The sequence below is a fragment of the Phyllobates terribilis genome, unplaced genomic scaffold (genome assembly GCF_046119375.1).
Source record: "Phyllobates terribilis strain yellow unplaced genomic scaffold, ASM4611937v1 Scaffold_7__3_contigs__length_470593459, whole genome shotgun sequence".
NCBI classification, from domain to species: Eukaryota; Metazoa; Chordata; class Amphibia; order Anura; family Dendrobatidae; genus Phyllobates; species Phyllobates terribilis.
The window spans coordinates 385,827,371-385,854,018 of NW_027362767.1; the positions used below are offsets into that span (position 1 = coordinate 385,827,371).

The window sequence follows — 26,648 nt, forward strand, 5'->3', positions numbered from 1 at the left end:
GAGAACAAAAGGATCAGTAGTCTGAAATCTGACACGCCGGATCCTTAACTCCCCCGACAATCAATTGTCCCATACACAGTAAACTATCGTACGAACTAATCATTATTAGTGGGTTTGGTTGACATTAGTCCAATGCATACGGGGGAAGTGGGGGCTTAGTATACCGATACAAATGATACCAGTCTTTAAGTAATTCCATTTACCAGCGCTGAGAAATCAAACTTTGAAGTCACATGCAAATTAATGTGGAAGTGCATTGGGGGCGTGTTTATGCACTTCCAGACTAATTTGCATATGGCTTCCAAACTCAATTTCTCAGCGCTGGTAAAAGGGATTACTCCAAGACATGTATCACTTTTATTGTTGTAGCAGGATCTGTAGAATTATACCACTTGTGTCACTAGTAAAGTTGTATATAGAGGGTTCCTTTACATGTATTATGGGCGAAAGAGTGCAACGTACTGAAGTCAAAGCCTGGCAAGCGATTCAGGATTTACATATTGATAAAAAAGCAACACATTGTGCCGACTTGTGGCTAATAAGAGAACAGATATAGAACACTGAACTATACAGAGATGGTGAATGTTATTATAGATCTATAGCAAATTCTCAACTCTCTACCCCGGACCTAAACCAAAAACTGTTCAGCGAGCAATTCTTCCCAAAATATGTATTACTGCAATCCTTTCCATTACTAGCAGAAGAGCATGAAAGCTCCTGGTAATTCCAGTTCTCTGCTGCTCATCTGACCGCAATCTGTTACTGCAGAGTACAGGCTGCCATAACCAGCAGCCGGCATTCTGCTCACAGATTTGTAGCACAACTTTACGGAGTCTGAATTACCAGCTCCCCCGCAGGTTTGTTATGGGATTACTCCTGCTTGTATAACTTTGAGAACATATTCGGAGGGTTATTAATAGCATTACATCAGCAATGCTAATTATAGCTGAGCTGATGCTTCTGCCTACTTTACACTCGTTCTATGGGTTCTGCTGTTTTAAAGCCCGTACAGAGCGACCAGGGGTGTAACAGGTAACGATTGGCCCCCATTCCACCATCACCACTTTCTGCCGCAAAATTAGAAAATGCCCACAGTGATGACACCGCACAGCGATAATGTTCTCAGTGATAAGGAATAAGGCTGGGGCTAGACGACAACTTAGGCCGCAACACAGGTTGTGCACTCTGTGCCGCTGCTGCATCGCAACAATGTGCTGGTTAACCATGTTGCATTCAGACCTGCAGCGTAGTGCAACAAAACAAATTGCAATAATCCAGAACCAGCTGAACTTTGTTGCGACTTGCTTGTTCACAGTCACCGTCCTCTGCAGGTTGCAATGCGGCCCCGTTCACCTGCATTATACTGCGATGTAGCAGCCAAAGTCAGTCTAGCCACAGCCTAAAAAGCACAGTGGGACAGTGCTCACAGTGATGTAATATTAGCTGATTTTCAGCATAATGACTTTAAGGGGTCCTTTCAATATCAGATGGGGAGGGGGGGGGGGGGTTTCAACACCCAGATCCCCCACAATCAGCTTTTATTTTGCAAGCCCCTGTACACAGTGTATGAAGCTGAGAATGCACTGCTCCGTACACTGCATAGTGGCTGTTCTCAGGTACTGCAGCTCAGATCACATCCACTTCAATAAGAGCTAGGCTGCATTACTCACAAATGGCCACTATGCAGTGTCCGGGACTGAGCTACCCCGGCTCTGTACACTGTGCACATCCAGCTGCCATAGGAGCTGATAACAGCGGATAAGTGTTGAACCCTCAAATCTATTATTGATATCCCATGTCAAAACCTTTCTGGTATAGTGAACGTGCACATAGAGATGACACAATCCAGGAATAATGGACTCAGCGAGGTTACAATATTGATGAACGGCACACGCTGATGTTGCAGTACATAGATAATGGACCAAGTGACGTCAGAGTACAAGGATAATGCACACAGTGATGTCACAGTACAGAGATAATGGACCAAGTGACGTCACAGTACAGGGATAATGCACACAGCGATGTCTCGGTACAGAGATAATGGACCAAGTGGCGTCACAGTACAGGGATAATGCACACAGCAATGTCACAGTACAGAGATAATGGACCAAGTGGCGTCACAGTACTGGGATAATGCACACAGCAATGTCACAGTACAGAGATAATGGACCAAGTGGCGTCACAGTACAGGGATAATGCACACAGCAATGTCACAGTACAGAGATAATGGACCAAGTGGCGTCACAGTACAGGGATAATGCACACAGCGATGTCACAGTACAGAGATAATGGACCAAATGATGTCACAGTACAGAGATAATATATACAGTGATGTCACAGTACAGGGATAATACAAACAGTGATGTCAAAGTACAGGTATAATGCACACAGTGATGTCAAAATGCAGATAATAGACTAAGTGGCTCGGTGGTTAGCACTATAGCCTTGCAATGTTGGGGTCCTACGTTTAAATCCGACAAAGGACGACATCTGCAAGGAGCTTGTATGTTCTCCCCGTGTTTGCGTGGGTTTCCTCCGGGTTCTCTGGTTTCCTCGCACACTCCAAAAGACATACTGATAGGGAATATGGACACAATGATGTCACACTACAGAGATACTGGACCAAGTATCATCACAGTACAGGGATAATGCACACAGCGATGTCACAGTACAGAGATAATAGACCAAGAGACGTCACAGTACAGAGATAATGGATCCAAGTGATGTCACAGTACAGAGATAATACACACAGTGATGTCACAGAATTGCTCCACTTAATGGGGTATTGTACAGGAAGTATAAGCCATGAAGTCCCAGTACAGGGATAACACACAAAAAAAGGTCATCATGAACCTTTGACCTCACAGCATAAGAAAACAGTCATATAATGATATCATACACGGATTAGCACACACGATGCACAGGAATAATGGCACAGAGATGGGATAAGGCAAACCGCAGGAGTCACTATGATACAGATTGTGAGCCCTCGCGGGCAGGGTCCTCGCTCCTCCTGTACCAGTCGCTGACTCGTTTTCTTCAAAAATATTGTAAGTTCTGCTATGCATACCCCTTTTCACATGTAAAGCACCATGGAATAAATGGAGCTATAATAATAAATAATAATATATATAAAAAATATAAGGCTGATTTCATACATCCAACTTTCATGGTCCAAGTATTGACCGCAATGTCCGGACCGGCTGCTGGGCTCCTGACCAGATCACCCAGCCTCATAAGAATATATAGGAGACCCGCAGCCGGTCCGGACATCGTGACCTGGACTCAGACTGTGAAAGTCAGATGTTTAACGCCTTATGTCTCAGTGGAGATGGCCCTGTTAGCTGCTGTGCCGGCCACCCTGGTATTTAGAACCCTGAGAGTGACCACCAGGGCGGCCCCAGCGCACAGATCAGTGGCTCCTCAGTGCTCTGCAGTGCAGGGCTGTCAGTGGCCATAGCTGTGAGCTGGAAGCAGCAGAACAGGATTTTCCAGCTTATACTGCTAGTCTGCTGGAGTGAGGTGTTTGGTTAACCCCATCCTCCCCGCGGTGACATTTACAGTAACATGTCCTGACTTTTCCCTATTAGTTTAGAGAGAAATGTTTTGATACAAAATATCCAACCGCAGTTCCTTAACGTCCCGATGAATAATATGTAATATATACGCTGTGTCACGTCAGGAGCGGTCTTTTTTTTTACTTTGCAAAAGTGCATTTATTGCAGAGTAAACAGTTTTTTTCTAATTGTGAATACAACTACCTTAGACAAATAAGACGCTGGTGGGGAAGGGTCTTATCAGGAGAGAAGGTCTGAGATATTTAGATGATAAGGGGCCTCATGCTCAATAGATAGAGGTCATCCGAACCATCCTTCAGCCAGCAACTTTCTCTCCCAACTCCTCCATAGGACTTGTGCACATGGCCATATTTTCGGTCTGAGTGAGATCCAACAAAACATGGGACCAATGTTATTCTAAGGGGTCGTGCACATGTCTGATTTTTTTCTCGGACAGAAAAAAAAAAACGCAGCATGCCAGAGTTGAATCCTATTATCGGATCACACTCGGCCATACAAGTCAATGAGTCCGTTAAAAATAAATTGAGCTGCACTCGGATGACATCTAAGTGCAGTCCGATTTTCACTGACTAACAGAATGGAGAATTTCCCCCCCCCCATCTTCTACTTATCTGAGAGAATCGGCTCACACTGTGCTGACACTCTGATCAGAGTGTGGTTATCATAATCGACCCGATTCTCTCGGATGAGAGAAAATATGGTGGTGGGACCCTAGCCATACACAGGAGCGAGCACTTGCTCAGACGAGAGCTGCCATGTCCTCCATGAGAGAGCCTCTAACGGACTGCTCTAGCACCGGCTTATCTCTCCAAGAAACAAAAGGATCGGTGGCCTGTTATCGGACACGACGGATACTTATCTCCCCCAAGATCATCCGTCAGTGAGAAAGTTGGGGGGACCCCCATAGACTTCGCTTCGACTGACGTTACTATAAAGACCCCCCCATACACATTAGGGCTCAGCCAAGTGCTTCTTTGTTCTATATGAGGGAGCCACTGACGGACTCCTCTGGTGGTCACAGAGAACAAAAGGATCGGCAGACCGAAATCATCAGGGACCCCATACACACTAGACTGTCTGCTAATCCAGTCAATATCGGCAACTTTGGCCGCCAATGGTGTACGAGGGTTTTTACACTGTGTAAGGATCCTCCATCAGCCATCTACTGTGCATGGAGGACTTTAAGGCCCAAAGATTTGAGATGTTTTCTTCCAACACCACCTCCATCCCCCGCTCCTATAGCCTTGTTTGTTTAGGTTAATTGAATTATAAGTATTTACCTTTCCAGACAGTGAGGAGCCGGTGATGGACCCCCACAGATCTGATATTGTTTTCCTATGGTAAGGGTTGGGAGGATACCTCATTGAAATTGAAATAGTGGTCAACAAGGGTGGAAAGCAGAAAAGTCCAATGGAATATTTACATGCACCAAAAAAAAATCTGTTTTGCTCCTCTGAATGTGATCGTTTCAGAGAGAAGTATATGGGGAAGATTCATTAGGGCTGGCACTTCATAATCTTACATCCAAGCTCATTTTAGTAAAAGGTTTTAAATTTGGGTGCATGCCTCTTAAAAAAAATAAATTGGAGCATCTTGGACTAATGTAAAGACAGAAATTGAATTTTTATTGTAATTTGTACCAATTTTTGATGCAAAATTAATACCAGTTGGATAGTGGTCTCACCTCCCCCAGGTTCATCTACAGCGTTTTGTAGGGGAGGAAAGTTACTAATATTAATGGAAGGTTTATTCAAATTTTAGCTATTGTGCAAAACATTGCAAAAACAGTGATTTGAGAGCACTTTTAGTCCTCTTCATATCTCTTTTGTAATTGATGACCACCACTTTACCGGACACCTTCTGTGAGTTCATACGAAGAAATAGGTTTCTTTGTATGTACATTGTAATGATGGGAAATTCCACCTCTACCTGTTACACTAACTTCCTCCATGAAGAACGCTCAGGTGTTCTTGTGATCGGATCCCAGGAGAGAAAAGCTTGGAAATCTGCCTACAAGACTGTTCACACTGTTTTTTTTTGTAGGAAAGGAAAACGTTTCAGGACGCGCCTCCTTCTTGGGGAGTTTTTGGAGGAGTTTTTCTTTATTTGACATTGGCTTGGAAAATAATCCTTTAGAACCTTCTTCAAAAGAAGTGAGGAGGAAAAAAAAAACAAAATCACTCAACTCTTCATATGAACAGCAAAACAGATTTTTCATAAAAATAAATAGGTTTTCTAGAAGTTTTTCAAACAGTTTTTGGAACAGATACATGTCAAAAACTCTGTGTTAGTACAGTCTAGGGGTATGTGCACACATTTTAATTCCGAAGTTTCTTCAGGAAAAAGCCAGGAGTCTTCGGCCAGAAGAAGCTTATCGGCATTTTTTTTGTGGCTGCTCCGCTGATGGCGTCTTTTCCCTGTACTTTCAACTAAAGAGCAGGCAGTCGCTCAAAGAATGAGCACGTTCCTTAACAGTTTCCAAGCCGTGAAGCAGATAAAAGGAGTGACATAAGACTGTCGTTTTTACATTGCTGTGCATGTTTGAATCTTTGGAGCAGAAATTCCAAGTTTTTGACCGGTTTTGAGGAGGATCTGGAAAGTTTCCATTCAGTTCCTGCACCAAAAACTCCTTAAAAGAAAGTCAGTCTGAATACACCTTTACATTTGTCAGTTTTTTTTTTCCCCAGATAGCACTTGGACCGAAAATACTGTTGTGTGAACGTAGCCATTTCACCTGTATATCAAAATAGTCTGTTAAAATAATGTCTCGTTTAGCTATAGACTCCAATGATACCGATGAAAGATGAACTTCTCAACATTTTGTCAGCTATTTAGTCCCTCCAGACACTATCCCCAAATTAAATTTGGGAGAGGGGTACCATTTCAGATCGTCTTGGACACCAAAAACTCTAGGTCAAACGTTCACCAAAATCCATGCCCACCTATAGGAGTGAATGAAGGCACAAGGTAACAATAAGGAACTTCTGCACTTATCCACCCCTTGAGGTGGATGTAGGAGACCACCTGATCAGGCTACCTAAACACCATTTTAGAGATATCATTGTCTAGAAAACAAGAGTGGTGTACTTCCAGAAACTCCTCTTTTGCCAATGGGCTGCACATGGTATAGCAGCAAAGTCTCCTTTACGGTCATGGGCTAAGCCTGAAAAGCCGAGATATACATGAACAAGATTGGCCTTATCTAGAGGCCACCATGGTTTTCCATCATACAACCCCGTTATCTACTTATAGTCAATGGTTCCAAGAAAAGTCACCCAAAAAAAAAGACCACACCGGAAGAAGCGAAAAATTTGGAGAGCAGGAAGACATTAACTGCTTGTGGAAGAAGATCTGCTGACTATTATGGTGCTGGTGGTGGGAAAGGGAGAGTGGGTTCAGAAGACCCTGGCAGACGAGACCTGTTGTGCAGGGAGAAAGTACAGGAATAAAGTTCAAGGAAGGGCAGGAGGCTGTGGGGGAGGAAAGATGGAAGGATTTCTTGGAGGAGGGGACTGAAATGGAGAGAGCATTTTCTAGATTTTCTTCTATGGTGAGGTGGATGGGTGGAGTCCTTCTGCATTTATAGTCCTTTTCTATATATGTTTCCTAATCCCTACTTATCAATGTACCCAATGTGGCTGCTTCATCCATGCATTGTTCTCCATTGTTTACACAACACCAACACATTCAGCAACAAGTTCCCTACTAGATTTCATGGGGACCTCAGTTTCATTGGCCAGGCCAATGTGTGTGGTTTTTGGAACCATAGTCTCCTTTACTCACACCATTTTTCATTCCCCATCCCCCAAAAATAAAAATGATGGTATGATTTTTCCAGTTTAGCTAAGCAGCACTCAGGTGTAGTACCTGGCTCAGAAGGACATATATTTCAGATACAAATTTCATAGACTGGGTCCTTCACAGGTTCCTCAGGAAGTCTTGCTTCCTGCAAAGAAAACTCTCAGGAAACGTGGGCGTAGAGAATGTGCAATGCATCGTGCTTGCCGTAAAATAGTCCTGTACATGCGTCTGTGACTGGCGCTGCACAATATTCTGTGCATATGGAAATAAAAGGAAAAAAATCTAATGATTTTATTTCTTTGTAGCAGGATAAGGAAGATCATTCAGATTATTTGAAGCATTTTTTTTTCACGTGGATTTCGAAGCAGAATCTGCTCCAAAATCCACACCAAAAACAAATGTGAACACACCCTGACTCCTCACACAGCAATTCTTGGAGCAGATCTGTTCCAAAATCCTCCTCAAAAGTCATTTAAGGAAATGTGCACATTTGGACGTGTTTAAACCAAGCGAGTTTTCAGGAGGACACGCCGGTGTCTTTTATCATGAGGAGTCTTTTTTTGCCATTTTTTTTTTTTTTTTTTTAATTAAATAAACTAGTTAGCACTTTTTTTCCGGGGGTGGGGTAACGGAGCATCTCCACCTGAAAAAGATGTGTGCCCATGCCCATAAGATATGCTTAGAAAACTCTTCCAGTTCCTTTCTATGGGAAATCCACTTTGCTGTTCATATAGGGAGTTTTTTGAGCATTTTTTTTTCCTGAAGGAGGTTTTAAAAACCACTCGGTGGGAAAAAAAAATAAAAAAAGTGCACTTCTTTGAAGTAAATACTGATGGAATTGTTATCAAACTAGGCATTGTCACAAAAAAACTTTATTTAAAAGTTCTTTAGGAAAAGAAAAAGCTGTCTGTGGACTATAGGGAGAGACCGGACAAGTCCAATACAGTCCAGCTTCTCCCCTACATCTACATGGAGAGTGGGCAGGGAAGAGTCCAGGCTGGGAAGTCATCAGACTAGTCAGGTCTCTCTCTGTAGTCTCCAGGTATCTTGTCAAGACATGTTTGCTTTGAAACATCGCAGTGTTTCAGAGTAAAACATACCAGGCCTCAATCCCATAGCCAGTGTCTGATTAATGCAGCCCATGGTTCAGGTACCATGAATTTAACGGTAGGTTCCCTTTGAGAGGATACCCCTTCAAATAGCTGATTGGCAGGATAGACGATCAATTAAAAAAAAATACAATAAAAACCCCCCCTTCAATATCTACCAATGAAATTATAGAATATACAGGGTGGTCCAAAAGTAGGTGGCCAGAAAATAATAACATTTATTATGATTTATATATAAAATTATATTTACTAACACAAGCATAACACTGACAATTACATTTTATTCTGAACAATAATACAAAAGCCCTTAAATTTTATCAGCACAGGGGCTCAAACTGTTTTCCTTTACAATTTGCACAGCTTTGAAGTCGCCTCTAACGCTTCCACAAACTTTTTTGCACAAGTCTCTTTGGGTATTAATTTCTTGAAATGCATTTCTTATGTAATTTTTCAAATTACTGACACTTTTTGGTTTTCGACTATAAACTTTGTCCTTGAGTGCTCCCCAAAAGAAAAAATCCATTGGGGTCAAGTCTGGTGGACGTGCCGGCCAATCAAGTGGGCCTCTTCAGCCAATCCATTTATTAGGAAATGTTTCATCAAGATACTCGCGGACTACTCTTGAATAATGTGGAGGGGCCCCATCTTGTGGAGGGCCCCCATCTGTTGCTGTAGCTGGGGAACAACTTGATTCATTAGAATTTCGAGATACTTATCTCCTGTGACTGTTCCATCAAAAAATATTGGTCCTAAAACACCAAAATTTGAAATACCCCAAACATTGACACCAGCCTCATGTAGTTATTGCTCTAATGTTAAATGCATGTTCTCATTATAGCAGTAAATACAATTATGTCTGTTAATATGGCCGGATAATGTGAAAGAAGCTTCATCACTCCACATGATGTTATCTAAAATGACTGGATTTTCTTCAATTTCATTAAGCATAATCTCACTAAATTGCAGCCGCCTGTCTGGATCATCCTCCCATAAACCATGAATTAGACGTGGACGATAAGCTTTCCACCCAATAGATTTCAGGATTCGCATGATAGAAGCTCGTGAAATTCCCAATTCCACAGAGGCTCTTCTGGTGACTTTTTTGGACTCTGAACAAATGTTTCAGCAACAAGTTGTTTATTATCTTCTGTACAGACGGTTTTGGGTCGATCAGTTTTTGGAGCATTAAGGATTGAGCCAGTGGCAGTGAATTGGTCACGAATGCGGTAAATGGTTTGTCTCTTTGTGGCTTGAGTACCAAATGTTTCAACCCAATTTGCTCTAACGGTTTCAGCATTTTGAGATTTCCAATACTCTTTGATCTGTATTTAAATTATTTGCCATTATGTGTTATCTGAATTATCTGAAAAGAAAACAGATTTGGGGGAGATCTATCTGTGAAAACTAGATCTGTGAAACTGGCTCAGTTGCCCTTAGCAACCAATCAGATTCCACCTTTCATATTCCAAAGAGTCTGTGAGGAATGAAAACTGAAATCTGATTGGTTGCTAAGGGCAACTGAGCCAGTTTCACTTTACACCGTGTTTGATAAATCTCCCCCTTCATAACCTTATTACACTTTCTGTCCACCTACTTTTGGACCACCTTGTACTTTGTGTTTCAGTTTCTTACCATTTCAACATTTCTGTGCTCCTGAACTGAATCATTCTTGTTACCAAATAAAGTTAAATGGACTAAGTTGCGCATTTGGCCTCATCTGTGGCTGCCCGATCAGCAGAGACTCGGGTTATAGAGAATTATACCATTTTGGCCGGGGTAACACAACTGTTTTCTCCACATCCGAGAAAAACGATCCTGTTACGATGATTAGTTTTTTCTTGGACATGGAGGAAAAAAAAAAGAAAAGAAAAGCTCTCCACCCTGTTAGTTCATCAAACTTGGGCCGCACTCGGATGTCATTGGATTTCTATTCACGGACCCATAGACTATCAGGTATGGGTGCTATGCATGAAAACCACGGATAGCACTTGTCCGAGAAAATCGGTTGTGTGCACGAGCCCTAACGCTGGCATCAGATGGCTATAATGGGTCTGTGTCCTCTTATGTCTAATAGTCTCGTCTGAACAAGCCCTAAGGCTACAATTACATGACATCCAATGTAAAAAGATCCGTTTTTCTACAATTATGCGCCCATTTTTTTTTTCACTGAAGCAGGTAGAATGTCTGAACTTTTACTTATACATTCAGTCTTAATGTATTCGTTTTTTTAAGGGTTTGCTTTATTCAGACACGTGCAATGTGAGTAAAAAAAAAAATCGGGTTGGATTGCACTCGAACCAATGTAATTCAATGTGGCAGTGCAGGGCTGTATATTTTTTCTCAGCTGTATTTGGCATGGGAAAAAAAAGAAGAAACTATTGCAGCATGCTGCAAATGCCATAGAAAAGCCACAGTATAGCATCCAATTTTTATGGATTTATTACAATTTTGTAGCATAGGAAACTGTAAATAGTCTTATAAAAGATTAATAGCTGCCGGGTAAAAAAACGGATTGTATACGGACAGCACATGGATGACAAGTGAGAAAAATTCCTCCCACTCTCCTGGATGAGAATCGGACCAATTTTTTTATACGCGAGTGTGAGTGAGCCCTTCGACTGATCCATTGCTGAGTCAATGGATAAAAGAGTTCAGACAGTACCTGCTTCAGTGTAAAAAAAGGGGATAAGAGAACAAAAAAAATTGGATGCAACTTGGATGACGCCTGAGAAAAGACATTGATCCGTTTCTCTGAGATGGTGACTCTCACACGGATGTGTGAACGCAGCCTGAATCTACGTTTTTGGTTCTGTGCAGTGCTGTCAGGGAAAAGAGACTGACAGCACCTGCACGAATGCTATTCCATAGGAATGATGAGATGACCATTTTTTTTTCCCAAAGACCAAATCTGCGTGTGAAAAAAATTAAAACTACAGCGTGCGCTATACTCTTCCATATATCAAATGAGACTCGTCTATTCAAGTGTACGGGCGCGGGATAAAAAAAAACAAAAAGTAAAACCAACATGGGTTGACCATAAAGCATCCAATTTTTATGGATACATTGCAATTCTTTAACATAGGAAACTGTATATGTTCTTGTGAATTTTTATAAATGATGATGTATAAAGGCGGATGACAATACAGATGGAAAATGGACGATCCGAGTGGGACAGCTGCATAGAAATACATGCTACTGTCACGCTGGGGTCAGGAGAGCCGCCAGCCAGTCCCAGCATTGCGATCGTCATCCGTGTTATACGGCCATCTGCCTGCGCCCTAACACTCGGATTTCTGCAGTCATCAGATCTGCACTAGTGTAAGGCCTCATCCAGATGTCAGTGATTTCTCTAAGGCTCAAAACCCAGTCTGATTTTCATCACGGTTCAGGGTCGGATTTTCATCAGTGATTTATTGCAATGTTAAAGAAACCAGACAGCACATGCATTGCACACTGATGGCATCTGTGCACGGTCCATGATACTCACGGATCAAAAACTCAGATTTTTTCATGGACATACTATCTGTAAAAAAACAAACAAACTGGGAAATGTGAACAGCTTCATAGACTATAATGGGTAAGTATGTGTTCTATCTGTGAAAAATGGACACCTAAATATGGCCCAAGAAGGACACAATGCACGGACTGGCCAGCGGCTCTCTCAACCTGAGTGTGACGGCTACATGTATTTCTATGCAGATGCCATGCTCAGGTAGGGAGAGCCGCCGGCCAGTCCGTGCATTGTGGTCCGATTTACACAGCCGTCTGACTGCGCCCTTAGCCTGATTCACATTTAGTCCTCACTACTTCCAAGTATCTTGCTACTGATTTCCATGCCTCATTTTTTTTCTCATGTGTAGCCAGAAATCTGTACAGACACTTTCTGCTACATGTGAATGGGGTTGAAGGTTTCACCAATTCATATGTATGGGATGTAAGTCGTCACTGTATAAGATGTCGATTACAGTCTGAAGTGTAAACCGGCCGAACCCAACATGTGTGAGTGGATCCGTAGCCTATGGCTGCACCACATCCCGATTTCCTATGGTGTCGCATTGTGACGCTGCGTCTTAACAATTCCTCTGTATCTGCAGCAGAGTTGCATAGGTTTCCAAACCTGTTTTGATTTTTTTCTATTGTTGGTCGCAAACGATTCACTTGCCTACGTTTCAATGTAAGGTGCAAGTGATTTATTTATTTATTTTTTACAGCAAAATCACAGCTCTAAAATAGTCATGCAGCGGCAAGTCCCGACACGTCGCCCCGTTCTTTGTAGGACTGATGGTACGGAATCTATATCAATGCCCTCAAGATTCACAGACATGACCTGTAATGGGAAGATCTGCATCTAGACATGTCTTTTCTAACGTAAAGACCCCACCTCCACCCCCGACCTGTGCATTCGGAGCTGGTGACGGGTGGATGTCCCCTACAGTGTAAGCTATAATGCATTGCATTCCATTTTACAGCCATTATGAGGGGGATTATTAGGATCTGAGGGTGCAGCGGCCGCTGTCCCCTTTGTGACTTGTCATTCTGCATATTGGGAACTCTCAGGACACTGCTGGTATGGAGGTGAAGGGGGAGCTCTCCCCACCCCCTCCACGTTTTTTGCCTCAGTGCAATAGTAAAGGCTGGAGGAGCAGCTGAGGTGAGGGCGGGACTCCACATTCTCAGCCAATCCGCTGCCGGAACTTGCATGCCAGGTCGCAATCCCTGCCAATGGGAAGGAAGGAGAAGCAGTGGGGATGGGCATGTTTGTGAGTGCAGCTGAGAGGAGGGTGTCAAGGGACAGATCCTAACTGTACAGTATGAATCCTGGGGGAAAACGCAGACTTTTTTCTTCGCTGGGGAGGCTGAAAAATTGAGTGTCGGTGCACCCGGAGGACTACATGATCAGGTAGGGGTCACAAGGGGGTATTGGGGGTCTATAGTCATCTCTGCAGGATTGCTTTGGTTTGACAAGTGCTGACGCTATGGACTATGATGGCAGAATATAAGCAAGCATAATAAACTAGAAGCATAGAGTGTGATATTGCCTTGTGGCTAGCATTAGGCCATGGCTACCTTTCTACGAGCCTCCATGGTGCTAATGATACCAGGGGCGGACAGATCATTGGTGCAAACTGTGCAGCCACATAGGGGCCCAATAGCTAAGGGGGCCACTACCACCTCCAAAGCAGGTGGCATTGTGCATTATGATGGGATATTGGACTGCAAAGGGCCCATATGCTGTTCTTGCTCAGGGGCCCTTTTCTATCTGTGTCAGCCAGTGCAGAGGACAGTGCCATCCCCTCTGATGATGCACTTACCTTTTTCATATCCCTGATGCATGCATCACTATAACACTGTCCCCATTTATATAGCTCCAGCATAATCTGCAGCGCAGGAGCAATATGCATACATAATAACTAATTCCTGCACCAATCTAAACCTTCATAGTCCCTGAGCAGTTGGTTTCAGGACGTGCAACTTTACCGCTCACCTACACTGGCGGCACGCTGGTTACCTGGGACGCTGTCCCTTTAAATTAAAAACCCACTCATTTAAGCAAGCAGTATACTTTACGCATGCGTCGTCCGGAGCTGCCCAATTGCATTGCGGGAACTGTAGTCTTGCCCGCCGTCGAACCTTATTGGTTGGAACGCTCTGGGACACTACAGTTCCCGTGGTGCTTTGCGTCACAGGTGGGCGGGGCGTTGCTGTAGTAGTAGATACTAAACTTGAATGCAGCGGCGGGAAGAGCTTGTATTAATCACGGAGGAGATGTGTGCTACACGGTAGCTGCTCCGCACTCGGCACCGGCACTCAGCGGACGTGTAAGTATCTCACCGCGACTATGGCTGGGGCTGCACTCATCCTGTGTGTGAGCGGAGTCCTATGTGATCGCGGTATATGATCGCATATCTGTCTGCTGTGTGTGATATGCCTGTTATACCCTATACAGTCACTGCGCTGTAATACAGACATTGCGGCTTTGGCTTCCATTTATTGCGGTTTTGGGGGGAAACTGATTTACCTTTATTTATTGGGCTACTGGACCCCCGTGTACTGGAAGAGGCGAAGCTGATTGGGGAGGGGTAGAGCCTTGTGCATTGGAACAGGTTAAGACGACTGGGTGGGGGCACCTGCTGTAGAAGGGTCAGAGGTGAACGGGGGTTACTGCGATGGAAGGGGCAGTTACGATTGGGGGAGTCACTGTGCAATGGAATGGGCAAGGGCGATTTGGGGAGGGTTTCTCTGCGCGATGGAAGGGGCAAGGGCGATTTGGGGAGGGTTACTCTGTGCGATGGAAGGGGCAAGGGCGATTTGGGGAGGGTTACTCTGCGCGATGGAAGGGGCAAGGGCGATTTGGGGAGGGTTACTCTGCGCGATGGAAGGGGCAAGGGCGATTTGGGGAGGGTTACTCTGCGCGATGGAAGGGGCAAGGGCGATTTGGGGAGGGTTACTCTGCGCGATGGAAGGGGCAAGGGCGATTTGGGGAGGGTTACTCTGCGCGATGGAAGGGGCAAGGGCGATTTGGGGAGGGTTACTCTGCGCGATGGAAGGGGCAAGGGCGATTTGGGGAGGGTTACTCTGCGCGATGGAAGGGGCAAGGGCGATTTGGGGAGGGTTACTCTGCGCGATGGAAGGCGCAAGGGCGATTTGGGGAGGGTTACTCTGCGCGATGGAAGGCGCAAGGGCGATTTGGGGAGGGTTACTCTGCGCGATGGAAGGCGCAAGGGCGATTTGGGGAGGGTTACTCTGCGCGATGGAAGGCGCAAGGGCGATTTGGGGAGGGTTACTCTGCGCGATGGAAGGGGCAAGGGCGATTTGGGGAGGGTTACTCTGCGCGATGGAAGGCGCAAGGGCGATTTGGGGAGGGTTACTCTGCGCGATGGAAGGCGCAAGGGCGATTTGGGGAGGGTTACTCTGCGCGATGGAAGGCGCAAGGGCGATTTGAAGGGACAGAGATAATTGGGGGGTACACACATAAACTCAGTAAATGCTAGCTACATTCTAATGGGGCTCTGTAGACCCCATTCTTTACTGTCAAGGTAAAGGCATGATCTTTCTATCTTGTGTGTGTGTGTGTGTGTGTGTGTGTGTGTGTGTGTGTGTGTGTGTGTGCTATATTGTGCCTAGATGTTCACATCTGCGCTGTACCAGACTTTTTGGTGGTGCTCAGGTGTAATGGACCCTAGAGTTGTTTCCCCACTGATACTCACTAGGCCAGATATTTGCATGATGAAGATAACTGGGGTTGAAGTGTGCGGGGGTCTCGCTGTATTGGAGATAGTCCTAACATTTGCAGTGTATTACATGGGGCCGATCACAGGTCGGGACCCCCACCTCTTATTCTATGTATAGATGCTGTGCACCCATACTTCATCTGCACGTATGATTGCACCTGTGCTGCCACCACCCATTAGAGGAGGAGGAGGAGGATGTTGGTATTTTGCAAAATGGTAGTAGGGTTGTTTTTCTGAATCCCAGCAGAGAGTAGGGAGGAGTCGGTGATAAAGGAGGGGGAGGGTGGGCTTTTCATACTGAGGTGGGGGAGGATTAGGGATGAGACTTGTCTTGTAATAGGATCTCTTTGCAGCTCTGAGGAAGAAAAAAAGAAAACGCGCTTGTCTATTAGCTCCCAGTGTCTGAGCTCTGCGCTGATATCTCACTACAGAAAGTTATTACATCGCTTCTTTTAGGGTGATCTGGACGCCTGCTGCCTCAGGATGAGAGGCGATTGAGGACACTATAGATCCCCCTAAATAAAGTGGCACCGTGCTGATCACTTACTGCGCATCCTTAAATTTGGCCCCCAGTTCTGACACCATTTTATCTGCGTGTATCTAGAGCGAGCGGTGCCCTCCATCTGAAGCAGTAGCATAAATCTCAGCATGTGACCACTGGTGTAGACCATAAAACTTCTCAGATGAAACTCTCCAAACCCCTTGCAACCTCATACACCCCATAATAAATGTGAGATTTGACACTTTAGCCATGGAGCTATATTAATTTTTTTCCCCCCTTAAGCCCTGTTATGGCATATGGGCACCTGAAAGGTGGGTGCCTTGGTTGGGACAGTCTCACAGATGGTGATGGTAAAAGTGGTTCTATTTAATAATACAATTCCTTGATTGGGGTTTCCCCAGTAAAATAGTGAGGGTCTCCCTCATAACCCCGCAAAAAAAGAGGGGGAAAAAAAGTTATTCCCCTTTCTTAGGATGTGGAATAGTTTTCTAATCCCTGGAATAAGACCCCTTGGAATCTCAGTGAACCTGAGATTGAGGCTCTAAAACCTCACAAAACTTCGCTGTATTCAGCTGTCTCCAGAAGTCCCATTGACCATTACTGGGGCGTTGATCAATCATGCACACTACCGCTCCATCCATCACTAATGGAAATGCCAAAGATCAGTCAAGGACTGTACTTGGCAATCTCAGGTGGCCCCAAAAAGAATGAATGGAGCAGTGGTGTGCATGATAAACATACTTTCAATCTGGGATTTGTAGGGGCCACGGCGGTCAGACACCCAGTGATCAGAAAGTTATCCCTTATCTTGAGCATAGGTGATGATCAAGCTTGAGAACACCCCTTTAAGGTGACCCTCCTCACTGGCACTGAAAATTTACTGTACATTTGTCATATATAGTCACCCAACCTGGTGCCCTCCATTTGACTCCCACTGCATCCTCTGTTGAGGCCGGCGTCTTGATCCTTCTGCATCCAAGATGGCCACCACAGTGGTTAGTCTAAACCTTGCCTCCACTTCACAGGAATAGCAGAGGAAGCATGGTTCGCACTTGCCTCTGTGCTCTCAAAGCCACTGCAGTGGCCATATTGGAGTCATCCATAGTCACTTTTCCATGCCGCTTTAATCAGATGGTTAATAGGGGTTCCATGAGACTGTCCTCCACCAATTCTGATGGCCTCAGTAAACCCCCTTTTAAGTCCATTTTGAAATGTGCAACATATAGCCTTGTGACATTTGGCAGTATACTATTGCAGTTGAAGTTTATGGAACATGGTATTTCTGATATATTGACCACGTTTCTTCTTATTTCCAGTTGGCCATGCCTACCAGAGGCATCAAGAGGAAGTTTCTGGACTGGGAGGAATCTGAGCTGGATGGGCATCTGTCCTTTCAGACAGATAGTTATACCTTCTTCCGTCAATCCCTACTGAACATGTCACTCGAGAAGTTCAACAAGGGGCGCACAATGATGGAGCCTAGTCTACGACGCTACGTTCTTATTGCCAACACCCTGAGAATCATCCAAGAGGAGATCCACCTTGAAAATCCATGTCATTTCCTAAACGTAGAAGGTAGTATGTCTGGTGCATGTGATCCACTGTCTGGGCAAGCTGTGGGTTCTGTTCTTCCTCAAGATCTGGAGAACGTCATCCTGCCTTCTATGGAAGATGATTTTGCTCTGACTACAGCCATTTCTTCCATTTTAAAAGAGCTGGAGAATGTTTTAGATGATGGTTGCCCTCAAAACAATCAGCAACATTTTGTCTCGCAGAATCCTGAAATCAAGCAAGGGTCTTCAAACATCACTGGTCCTGGATTCCCTTTGTCTGTTCAACCATCGTGTGATCAAGGTGCAATTGTAAAGGAAGAGGTGTTCAACTCCAACCCTGATTCTTTACGAGACATAGAACTGATAAACGAGTTGGTTCTGGCTGCTTCCCTTTCGGAAACCTCAGAATCTATGGACACGTCCTTGGTGGAGCAAGTGCCTACTGTAGTCTCCTTGGCTTCTGGTGTCTCGGATGTTTCCGTTGATATGGACACTACAAGCTCTGTAGAAATAAGTTCCCATGCCTCACCTGTTCAAAATACCCCATTAGTCCTTTCTGAAGAACTCAAGGCTTCAGAGGCTGCCTTTGCTAATTTTGACATCATGAATTCCGGTTACCTTAATGACTTCTTCTTTGATGACCCTTTTTCAGATATAGACACATCAGTGTTTGAGAAAGAAGCTCCTGCCCTAAGCAGCCGATCATCTTTTTCAGAAGATTTATGGTTTCCTTCTTCTTGCAGTTCTCCATCCTATACCTCAGGTCAAGGTCTTAGGGAGCCAAATGACCTTGATAACATCGTAGAAATCCTCGTTGGTTCTTGATGTCTTGACTTTGCAGTAGAACATTATGGACTACTAAGCTGGAAGGACTCTGAGATGATGCGACTTTTGCACAGACACTATCCTATACTGGTTTTCTTGTGTTACGTTCAGATGCAGTGCCTCCTACCAGTAACAAGGGTGGTTGAATGTTTACAGAAGCAATGCAGTGGTATGTGTTCACCTCAATCAGTGCTGCCATGGCTGATTACCTGGTGAATATTGCCTCCAAATATTTTTCTTTTTTTTTTTTTATAACTAGTCTTAATACCATAATGTATTATGGGGTGGACTGGGGTAAATGCCCACAGGGCAGTCAGTTCACCTTGTCTTCTGTGAAGATTTGTACTTTTATGTAGCAATTTTTAAGACTTTGGTGCTGTGGAGGATCAAACATGTGGGCAGATCTACAAAAATAATACATGGGGGAATGGGTGTCGTCCATAGGAACCAATATACTGAAAAAAAAAAAGTTACTGTGAGACGTTATTCTGGTTACTAGGACAACTTAATTTCCTAGAGATATATTATATATTTTTTTTTTTGTTTTCTGATGGGGAGGGGAAATGTCTCCTGTCAGTTGCGCTACACGGTCACTTTACTTGGATTGGATAATATTTGCAACACTTCTGCTGCCCTCTTTCTTGCTAATGTTTCCAAACCATTATTTTACTGTTACTTTTTTTTTATATTTTATTTTTAGTATTTTCTCAGAGTTCAATTATTTTTTCCCTCTTTGCCTTCCCATGCTTTACATCTATGGCAAGAATTTCAGCTTGCCATAGTTTTGGTCCCTTGTTTCTTAATTTTTAAAAAAAAAAAAATATTTTCTAAAATCGGGAATGAATCTTATTATTTTTTTTTCTTTTCTGTCCACTAAAATGATTCAGGGTTATTTTTTGTAAATATTTAAAAAAATAAAATTCAGACTGGTCACATTTTCAGTCCATGTTCAATCAAAGCTCTTTAAATGAATATTTTACTATATTCTCCCTTTTCTGTGCCTCTATTGTGCCATCTTATAGACATTTATATCCTGGCAACGATCAACTTTTGATGATTAGGGAGTATCTAGTTTATTAAAGGGAATCTGTCAGCAGGTTTTTGCCATGTAATCTGACAGCAGCATGATGTAGGGACAGAGACCCTGATTCCAGCGATGTGTCACTTAGTTTACTGGGTGCAGCAGTTGAGATACAATCAGATTTCTCTGCTGTTGAGCGCTGTATAACCTCGACCACACCACTTATTACCAGCTTTCTGCCTATGCACAGTGTACACAAGAAGCTGCCAATCGGTGGAGGGCATGGCTGGACCAGAATCTTTGAGACACCTAGTCCTGTAGTGATAATCTGCTGATAAACCACTGATTGTATTGAAACTGTAAAATACAGCCCAGTAAGTGACACATTGCTGGAATCAGGGTCTCTGCTCCTACATTATCAGAAGTGATTGCATCGGCTCACGTTTTTAATGGGTATTTTTGCTTGACAGAGTGACAGACAGCACAGAAAATATGTGAATATTTTTTACTTTTCCCTCCTAACTTTTTATTTATTTTTTTTTATGACTTATTTGACTCCTATAATCCAGTGGACTTTAGACACATGTTCTATACACCACATAATGTGAAATATCAAGTGACCGCAGAAGTATTTTTTTTCCCTATGACTTGTGTGGAATAGCCATATAATGTATGTACTCATTGGAGGATTTGTTGGCATTAAGTTAATCTACAAGACGCAGATGGCTTCTGATTTTTAAATATTGGCTGCTAAGAAACGGTTGTTTGTGTGATGGTATATCCTAAATATTGGGTTCTGGTTCTTTCGTAGCCCAGGAATATTTTCATGGTTTCTAATCTGGGGGCCGGGTGGGAAAGGATGGATGTCTTTCCAGACAGGATAATTTACGCTGTGCATCAAAGTTTTTCTCTCAAGGTGCCAATGGCTGATGAGTGATGACCCTCTGACGAGAATTTTGTTATGTCGCCCTACTTAACTTTGTAAGTGATTGAAGGTACTCTGGTGTGGTGTCAGGCCTGCATTGGCATTTTAGGAGACCATATTTTGACCTAAATTACACCCTTTAATCTACAGGTACTCGAGTTGTACAGGACGAGAAAAACATGGCTGCTTTGTTCCAGAAAAAAATAAAAGTGCCCCCCTTGTCCATAGGCTGTAAGTGCAGCTTGGAATGCAAAAAAAAAAAAAAAACTTACCATAAAGTGCTGAGCTTATTTAAAGAGGACTTATTGTTTTCCATAAATGTATTTTTTTTCCCCATGGTGTAAATGCTGTGTTTCTCCTGAATCCAGCGCTGTTTTTCTTTTGTTTCTGTGTTCCGGAGATATGGCCCCCTTTTTCTTGTATGTGGTTTATTGAGCCTTTAGTTACAGGTTTATATGCTGTGATTTGGCAAAAATTTGATTATAATACATAAAGAGAGGGAAAAAATGGATCGATTTAATGAAAGATAATGGTAATTATTATCAAGAATCTCATCCGGACATGAAAATATTATTCTTCATGGTTGGAATGAATGAGAATGCCGAATCACAGGGTGTAAGCATAGCCTCCCTGCAGCCGTATACATGCCGGCAGCCTGGTGTATACCATCACACTCACACATCTAACAATCTGATGCAAAGTGCTCCTGAAATACAGGATCTTATCCTTTATGGAGTGTAATCATGATATCATTAATTGGTGCCTTTTTAATAATTTCTTGTGTTTTCAGTTTGATATCTCTATAGTACAGAACTGCAAAGGTCATGTTTTAGGTGGTGGCCATTTTTGTGGGCAGAACAGTTATCCATACACATATAATTCCACTTCGCCTACAAATATTTTTTTCCCCATAGGTAAAGAACACGCTTAAAGAGGTTCTCTTCCTAATCCTGTTTTTTTGTTTTTTTTTTTTCTTATATGGCAGAGGAATGAAATATATATATTTCTCCTCAGTGCCATATTTAAAAAAAAAAAAATATATATATATATGTTCTAATATAAATCTTTTTTTAAAAGGGCTTGTCCAGTCTGTCATTGTGTAGACTACCAAATTGTGACTGCGATGTGCACACAATCACGACTTCCCTGTAATGCCTGTGTATATGGGCAGTCACGTGCAGACTATTCTCACCTGGCTACTCTCATTAGAAGAGAATTGAGCGAAGCGCAAGAGTCTAGTCTGCCTGTGACCGTAAATCACATGTATGCAGTCATGTGACAGAGGAATCGTGACAGTGTGTGCATCGCTCTCCCTCACAATTCTGCAGTCACATACAACAAAAAAAGTCTGGAGTCAAAGACAGGGATGTGTCTAAGGGGCGGCAGCTTAATAGTGATCCAAATCAAGCAATTGTCACAAATTTATTAATCAGTTTTTTTTTTCTATAATCAGTGGGGAGCTGATATCATTTGTAACAGTCCATCTGGGAAATTTACAGAGACTTTTTCTAAGATGTTTGTGTTTTTTATGTGATAAGAGCCATTTCATTTTGCACGTATTGTTTTGAAGAAAATGTTATTTAAAGTATATCTTGTTTAACAGACGACTATGCAATATGTACAGGTGAGAGAAATATATTTTGTTTTTCTAACTTAAGAAAAATTAAAAACATTTTTTTGAAAAGAAATGTCTTTATTTTATTACTAGTCCATTTTAATCACCTTGTTCCTGAAAATACTAACCACCTTGTATGCAATGCATGCTCCCTCACCTGTCGATTGATTAATGCTCCCCATACCACGGACTGCATGAATTGAAGCCTGGCTGTACAATTGCAGTCAGACTAGTCTGGTACCATTCCGGGCCGGCTCTTCCCAGCATTGCTGCATGTGATTGACAAGTCTCTCCCATAGCGAGATCTTGTCAATTGCCTCTAGTTGTGCTGGGAAAAGCCAGCCAGGAACGGCACCAGACTAGTCTGGTCTCTTGATGGATTTTAAAACTTTATAAATTGTGCAGCCACCCTCAACCTGCAGTTTGGGGGCAGCATGAATTTGGTGCCAGGTTCCCTTTATACACCACTCCTGCGTTTTTATTTTTTTTTTCATCACTGGAATGGTGCTTTGAATGTTACCCCTCCTGGTCATATACTTGCCCTCTGGCGTCTTCTCTATTTTTCAGCGCCGGTCCAGTCCCGCGCCGCCATCTTGTGAGTGCAGTGACTGACTGGCCGGAAGTCAGATGTTACGTCACAAGCTCTCAATGCAAGTCTGAGAGCCAGAAATAGTGTACCATAAACTTGTATTGATTAGTGACCTCCAGCCCGCTCCATGAAACACTGGAGCAACTGCATTTTTAGGATCACTTTCTAATGTTTTCCCATACAATGAAAATGTTGCGTTTTTTGGCTTGTTTTGATGATGGAAAAATGGGGAAGAAGGATTTTTTTTCTTTATTCTCTTTCTCAGTCCCTCACTTTTGCAGCTCAACCAGTCACTTTTTAGAGTTGTTCCCAAAAATTGTAAATCGTCCCCATATCCCAGCTGTCATATTCCCAGCGATCCTGAAAACAAGGCTCTGCAGATCCCGTCTTGAATGGAGCGGAAATGCGCACGCGCTCAGCCTCCGCTCCATTCATTGTCTTTAGGACTGCTAGGCTATGTGCACACTGAGTATATGGAGCGGAAACTATAAATTTTTAGCAAAAACTTGGAATTTCTGCTACAAAAAGACTGCACACACCCCTAGGCTATGTTCACACGTCGTGTTTTTTTAATGCAAATTTTAAGCTACGTTTTATAGTACCAGCAAAAGCTCTGAGAGTCCAGAAATCTCATACACAAACATTGTTTAGTGTTGTGTTTTTTTACTGACTGATTTGGAAAACTGCTGCGTTTTTACAAACTACAGCATGTCACTTCTTTCAGCGTTTTTGCAGTTTTTTTTTACCCCATAGAAAGCAATGAGTAAGTGCAAAAATGCAGCAAAAACCGCAGGTATCAGATTTTGCTGAGTTTTCGGTGCAAAAACCTAAGGAAGTTGCATCATGTTTTTTTTTGGGGGGGGGGGGGGGCACTAAACTTATCACCATGCACAATAAAAACGCAGCGAAACCTGCTTTTTGTAAGCTGCTTCTTTGCTATCAAGACAGCAGGTTTTGACTGCCGCAAAAACGCAATGTGTGAACATAGCCTTAGGCCTCATTCAGACGTCAGTGATGTGTTGACACGTGTTTTTTAATACTTGACTTGGATCACAATCGAGCGCGTTTTGGTGTGGACCATTCGATCTGCAAAAATACACGAACGTGTGAACAGCCCCATAGACTAGGCCGGTACAAGTTCTATCTAGAAATATACAGATCAAACTCGTACATGGAAAAAAATGTCTGGGCAGTTTCAGAAAGCGGAGCACAGCTCTCTATTTCCGGCAATACTGTAGAGTGGAGATCGAGCGTGTTCACACTCGCTTCATTCAAGATTGCTTTTTTTTTTTTGTTTGTTTTTTTTTGTCCAAGTGGTTGTACTCCCAGCAATTTAATATGTTCCCTATGCAAAGGATGGAGGATAACTATTTTTTTTGGAATAACCATTTAAGGCTCCAATCACACAGGGGTTACTCAGGCCAATCTGTTAAACTTGAATATTTTTTTTATTATTTATTATGATATTTACAGAGCAAATATTGCTGCGAAAAATAAGTGAACCCTGTTGGTGTCAATAAGGTCTATCATTTCCAGTTTGGAGCCATTAAAAAAAAACAAACCAACCCTGATCCATCAAATAAATAAATTTCTATAAATTTTGCTTTGCTGTAATTAACACAATAATGCTAATATTTCATATATAGCACAGTGAAGGCCAGAAATGAAGCCTCTCCCCAAATATGACAATAAAAAGTTAAACAACACAATAAAAAAAACAACTTGAAACAAAGCCCTCATATGGCTTGTCACAAACACTGCACACATGATTGTAAAGGGGGGACGCCGCTTCTCACACTTATTCTGACAATGAGCTAAGTGCAACCCACACCCCGTTCACGCATCCACACCACACTTCTTGCTGCCACCACTTTGGTAGGCCAGAGAGACACCAGCCGGGGGGGACACATTAGTACACACACCCTGCTTACACAAGAACCTGATAGGTATACTTTTGGCACAAGCATCTTCAGGAGTGTGGGTACGTTTAGAACAACAAGGAACAGACTTATTAAATTTCAGATTTATTATATGAAAATTTTGTACAGTGCTTACAAAATTGAAAAACAGATGAAATAATAAGACTACACAAGGCAAAAACAGTATAACACTAAAAAGGATAAATAAAGAAATCCCTTACAGATTCAATTCATGAGCGATTCCTTACAGAAGAGTCACCGCAGAAATTTGGGCAGATCTGCAAATCACGTGGTCACTCCTGGATCTCACAATCAGTTTTTTTTTTTGGATGAGATGCTGTGATGACACAGCTTTAATCTTAATTATAGAAGTTGAAATTCAGTAGGCCAGGAGCCATACGTTTTTATGTTGACTTTTGAATTTGTGTTTCTTTTTTCGGATGGGACAAGAAACATGGACTTTTGTCATAAGTCTGAATGTTGACTTCGACTGTAGGTTGAGTTGATATTTGTTAATTGATGAATGGCTGTTATTTACATCTTATATCAGTTCTTACAGTTTATTGACTTATCTCTGGAGGAGAGGGACTCCCGGTCTTTGAACAATGAATATTTGCTAAATATGTTAATTAACCATTGTGTGGGCCTTGTGGCTTGTTGACTCACAGACCAGAGGAGTACAAGCTATGCAGATCGACTAAATGCTCAAACAATGGAGAGTTAAACTCCTCTCGCCTGCCCCCTGACCTGTAGATAATGTCTTGAAGGAGAGTTGTGAGCTATATAAGTGGCATATGCCTCTGTATCAGGAGTCTTTTACAAAATCACATACAGAAACACTTTTAAGTGACAGCTCTAGAGGACAACACGGCTCCATCCAGAGGGACACAGATTTGGATTCTACAGGATGCCAGCTTAAAAGACCACAGACCTGGCTGCCGGAATATAGAGCTGCTCCATTGACTATCACAGAACCCATGGATACATTTGGGAAAACCAGGTTGGGACCCTCCGGTCACCTGGTCCCATGGAGAAGTTTGGGGTAGCCAGGTTGAGACTATCCAATCACCTGGCCCCATAGATATGGCTGGGGTAGCCAAGTTGGGAACCCCGGTCACCTGGCCCACATGGATACGCTCGGAAAAGCCAGGTTGGGACCCTCGGGTCTCCTGTTTCACGTACCTCAATGGACTGTCCACTTTCTAAGCTTGCCGCTACCTCCTCTGTGGGTGTCCACCCAAAGCGGGGTGCCACTGGTTGAGGTAGTTGGCCCTGGAAGTCCCAAAGTCGCAGCTGCTCTATTCCCAGTGGGCCAGTGGAAGGGTGAGACTGTGTAATTTTACACCATCTTGGGTATTTGCTGGGACTGTTCTAGATGTTATTGCCTGTTTGGTTCAATAAAGTATTGTCACGCTGTTTTACCCTCACCCTGAGTTATCTGAGTAGTATTACACCCACAGGAGACCCGTGTCTCCACAGATACTATAAAGGGTCTCCTGCAAACCCCTCACCCCTACTTCAGGTCAGGTGAGAGGAGGATTTCTAATTGTAGTTTTTAAAAACGAGTCCTTGTCTTTGGTCCATGAAACTCAGAACATGTCCTATTCTCATCTGTTTTGATGATCATATGGAAGACCGACTTTGTACTTCAGAGTTCCATCCAAGTCTCTTCCATTTTATCTGATACATTAAGAGTCAATGGATAAAAAAAATTCAGACCATCTACTTGCTTCAGTTAAAAAAAAATCAAAAGCTACAAGGACACAACTAGGATGCTATCTGAGAGTCAAAGGGGAAAGGTCAGATGGCCGTATAACTCGGATGAGGATCGCAACGCAATGCTCGGACTGGCCGTCCTGACCCGAGCGTGACATTATGTATTTCTATGTAGCTGTCACGCTCAGGTTGGGAGAGCTGACGGCGAGTCTGAGCACAGCGTTGTGATCCTCATCCGAGTTATACGGCCATCTGACTCTTCC

The 26,648-nt window shown here is 43.1% G+C and overlaps 1 protein-coding gene across 2 annotated transcripts; it reads left to right on the forward strand.

Annotated features, from left to right (window-relative positions):
• Positions 1–13,220: 13,220 nt before the first annotated feature.
• On the forward strand, positions 13,221–22,167 carry LOC141154924 (SERTA domain-containing protein 2-like). Of its 2 annotated transcripts, none has more exons than XM_073641484.1 (2): positions 13,221–13,388; positions 17,539–22,167. In XM_073641484.1, the coding sequence occupies exon 2, from the start codon at positions 17,545–17,547 to the stop codon at positions 18,598–18,600; it is 1,056 nt and encodes a 351-aa protein (XP_073497585.1). In that variant the 5' UTR covers positions 13,221–13,388; positions 17,539–17,544; the 3' UTR covers positions 18,601–22,167. The 2 variants fall into 2 exon arrangements, with proteins under 2 accessions (XP_073497585.1, XP_073497586.1); XM_073641485.1 differs by lacking the exon at positions 13,221–13,388 and adding an exon at positions 14,220–14,307.
• The last annotated feature ends 4,481 nt before the right edge of the window (positions 22,168–26,648 follow it).

Bases quoted from the DNA above. Each gene is read 5' to 3' on its own strand.
- LOC141154924 (XM_073641484.1), top strand. From the start codon at position 17,545: ATGCCTACCAGAGGCATCAAGAGGAAGTTTCTGGACTGGGAGGAATCT.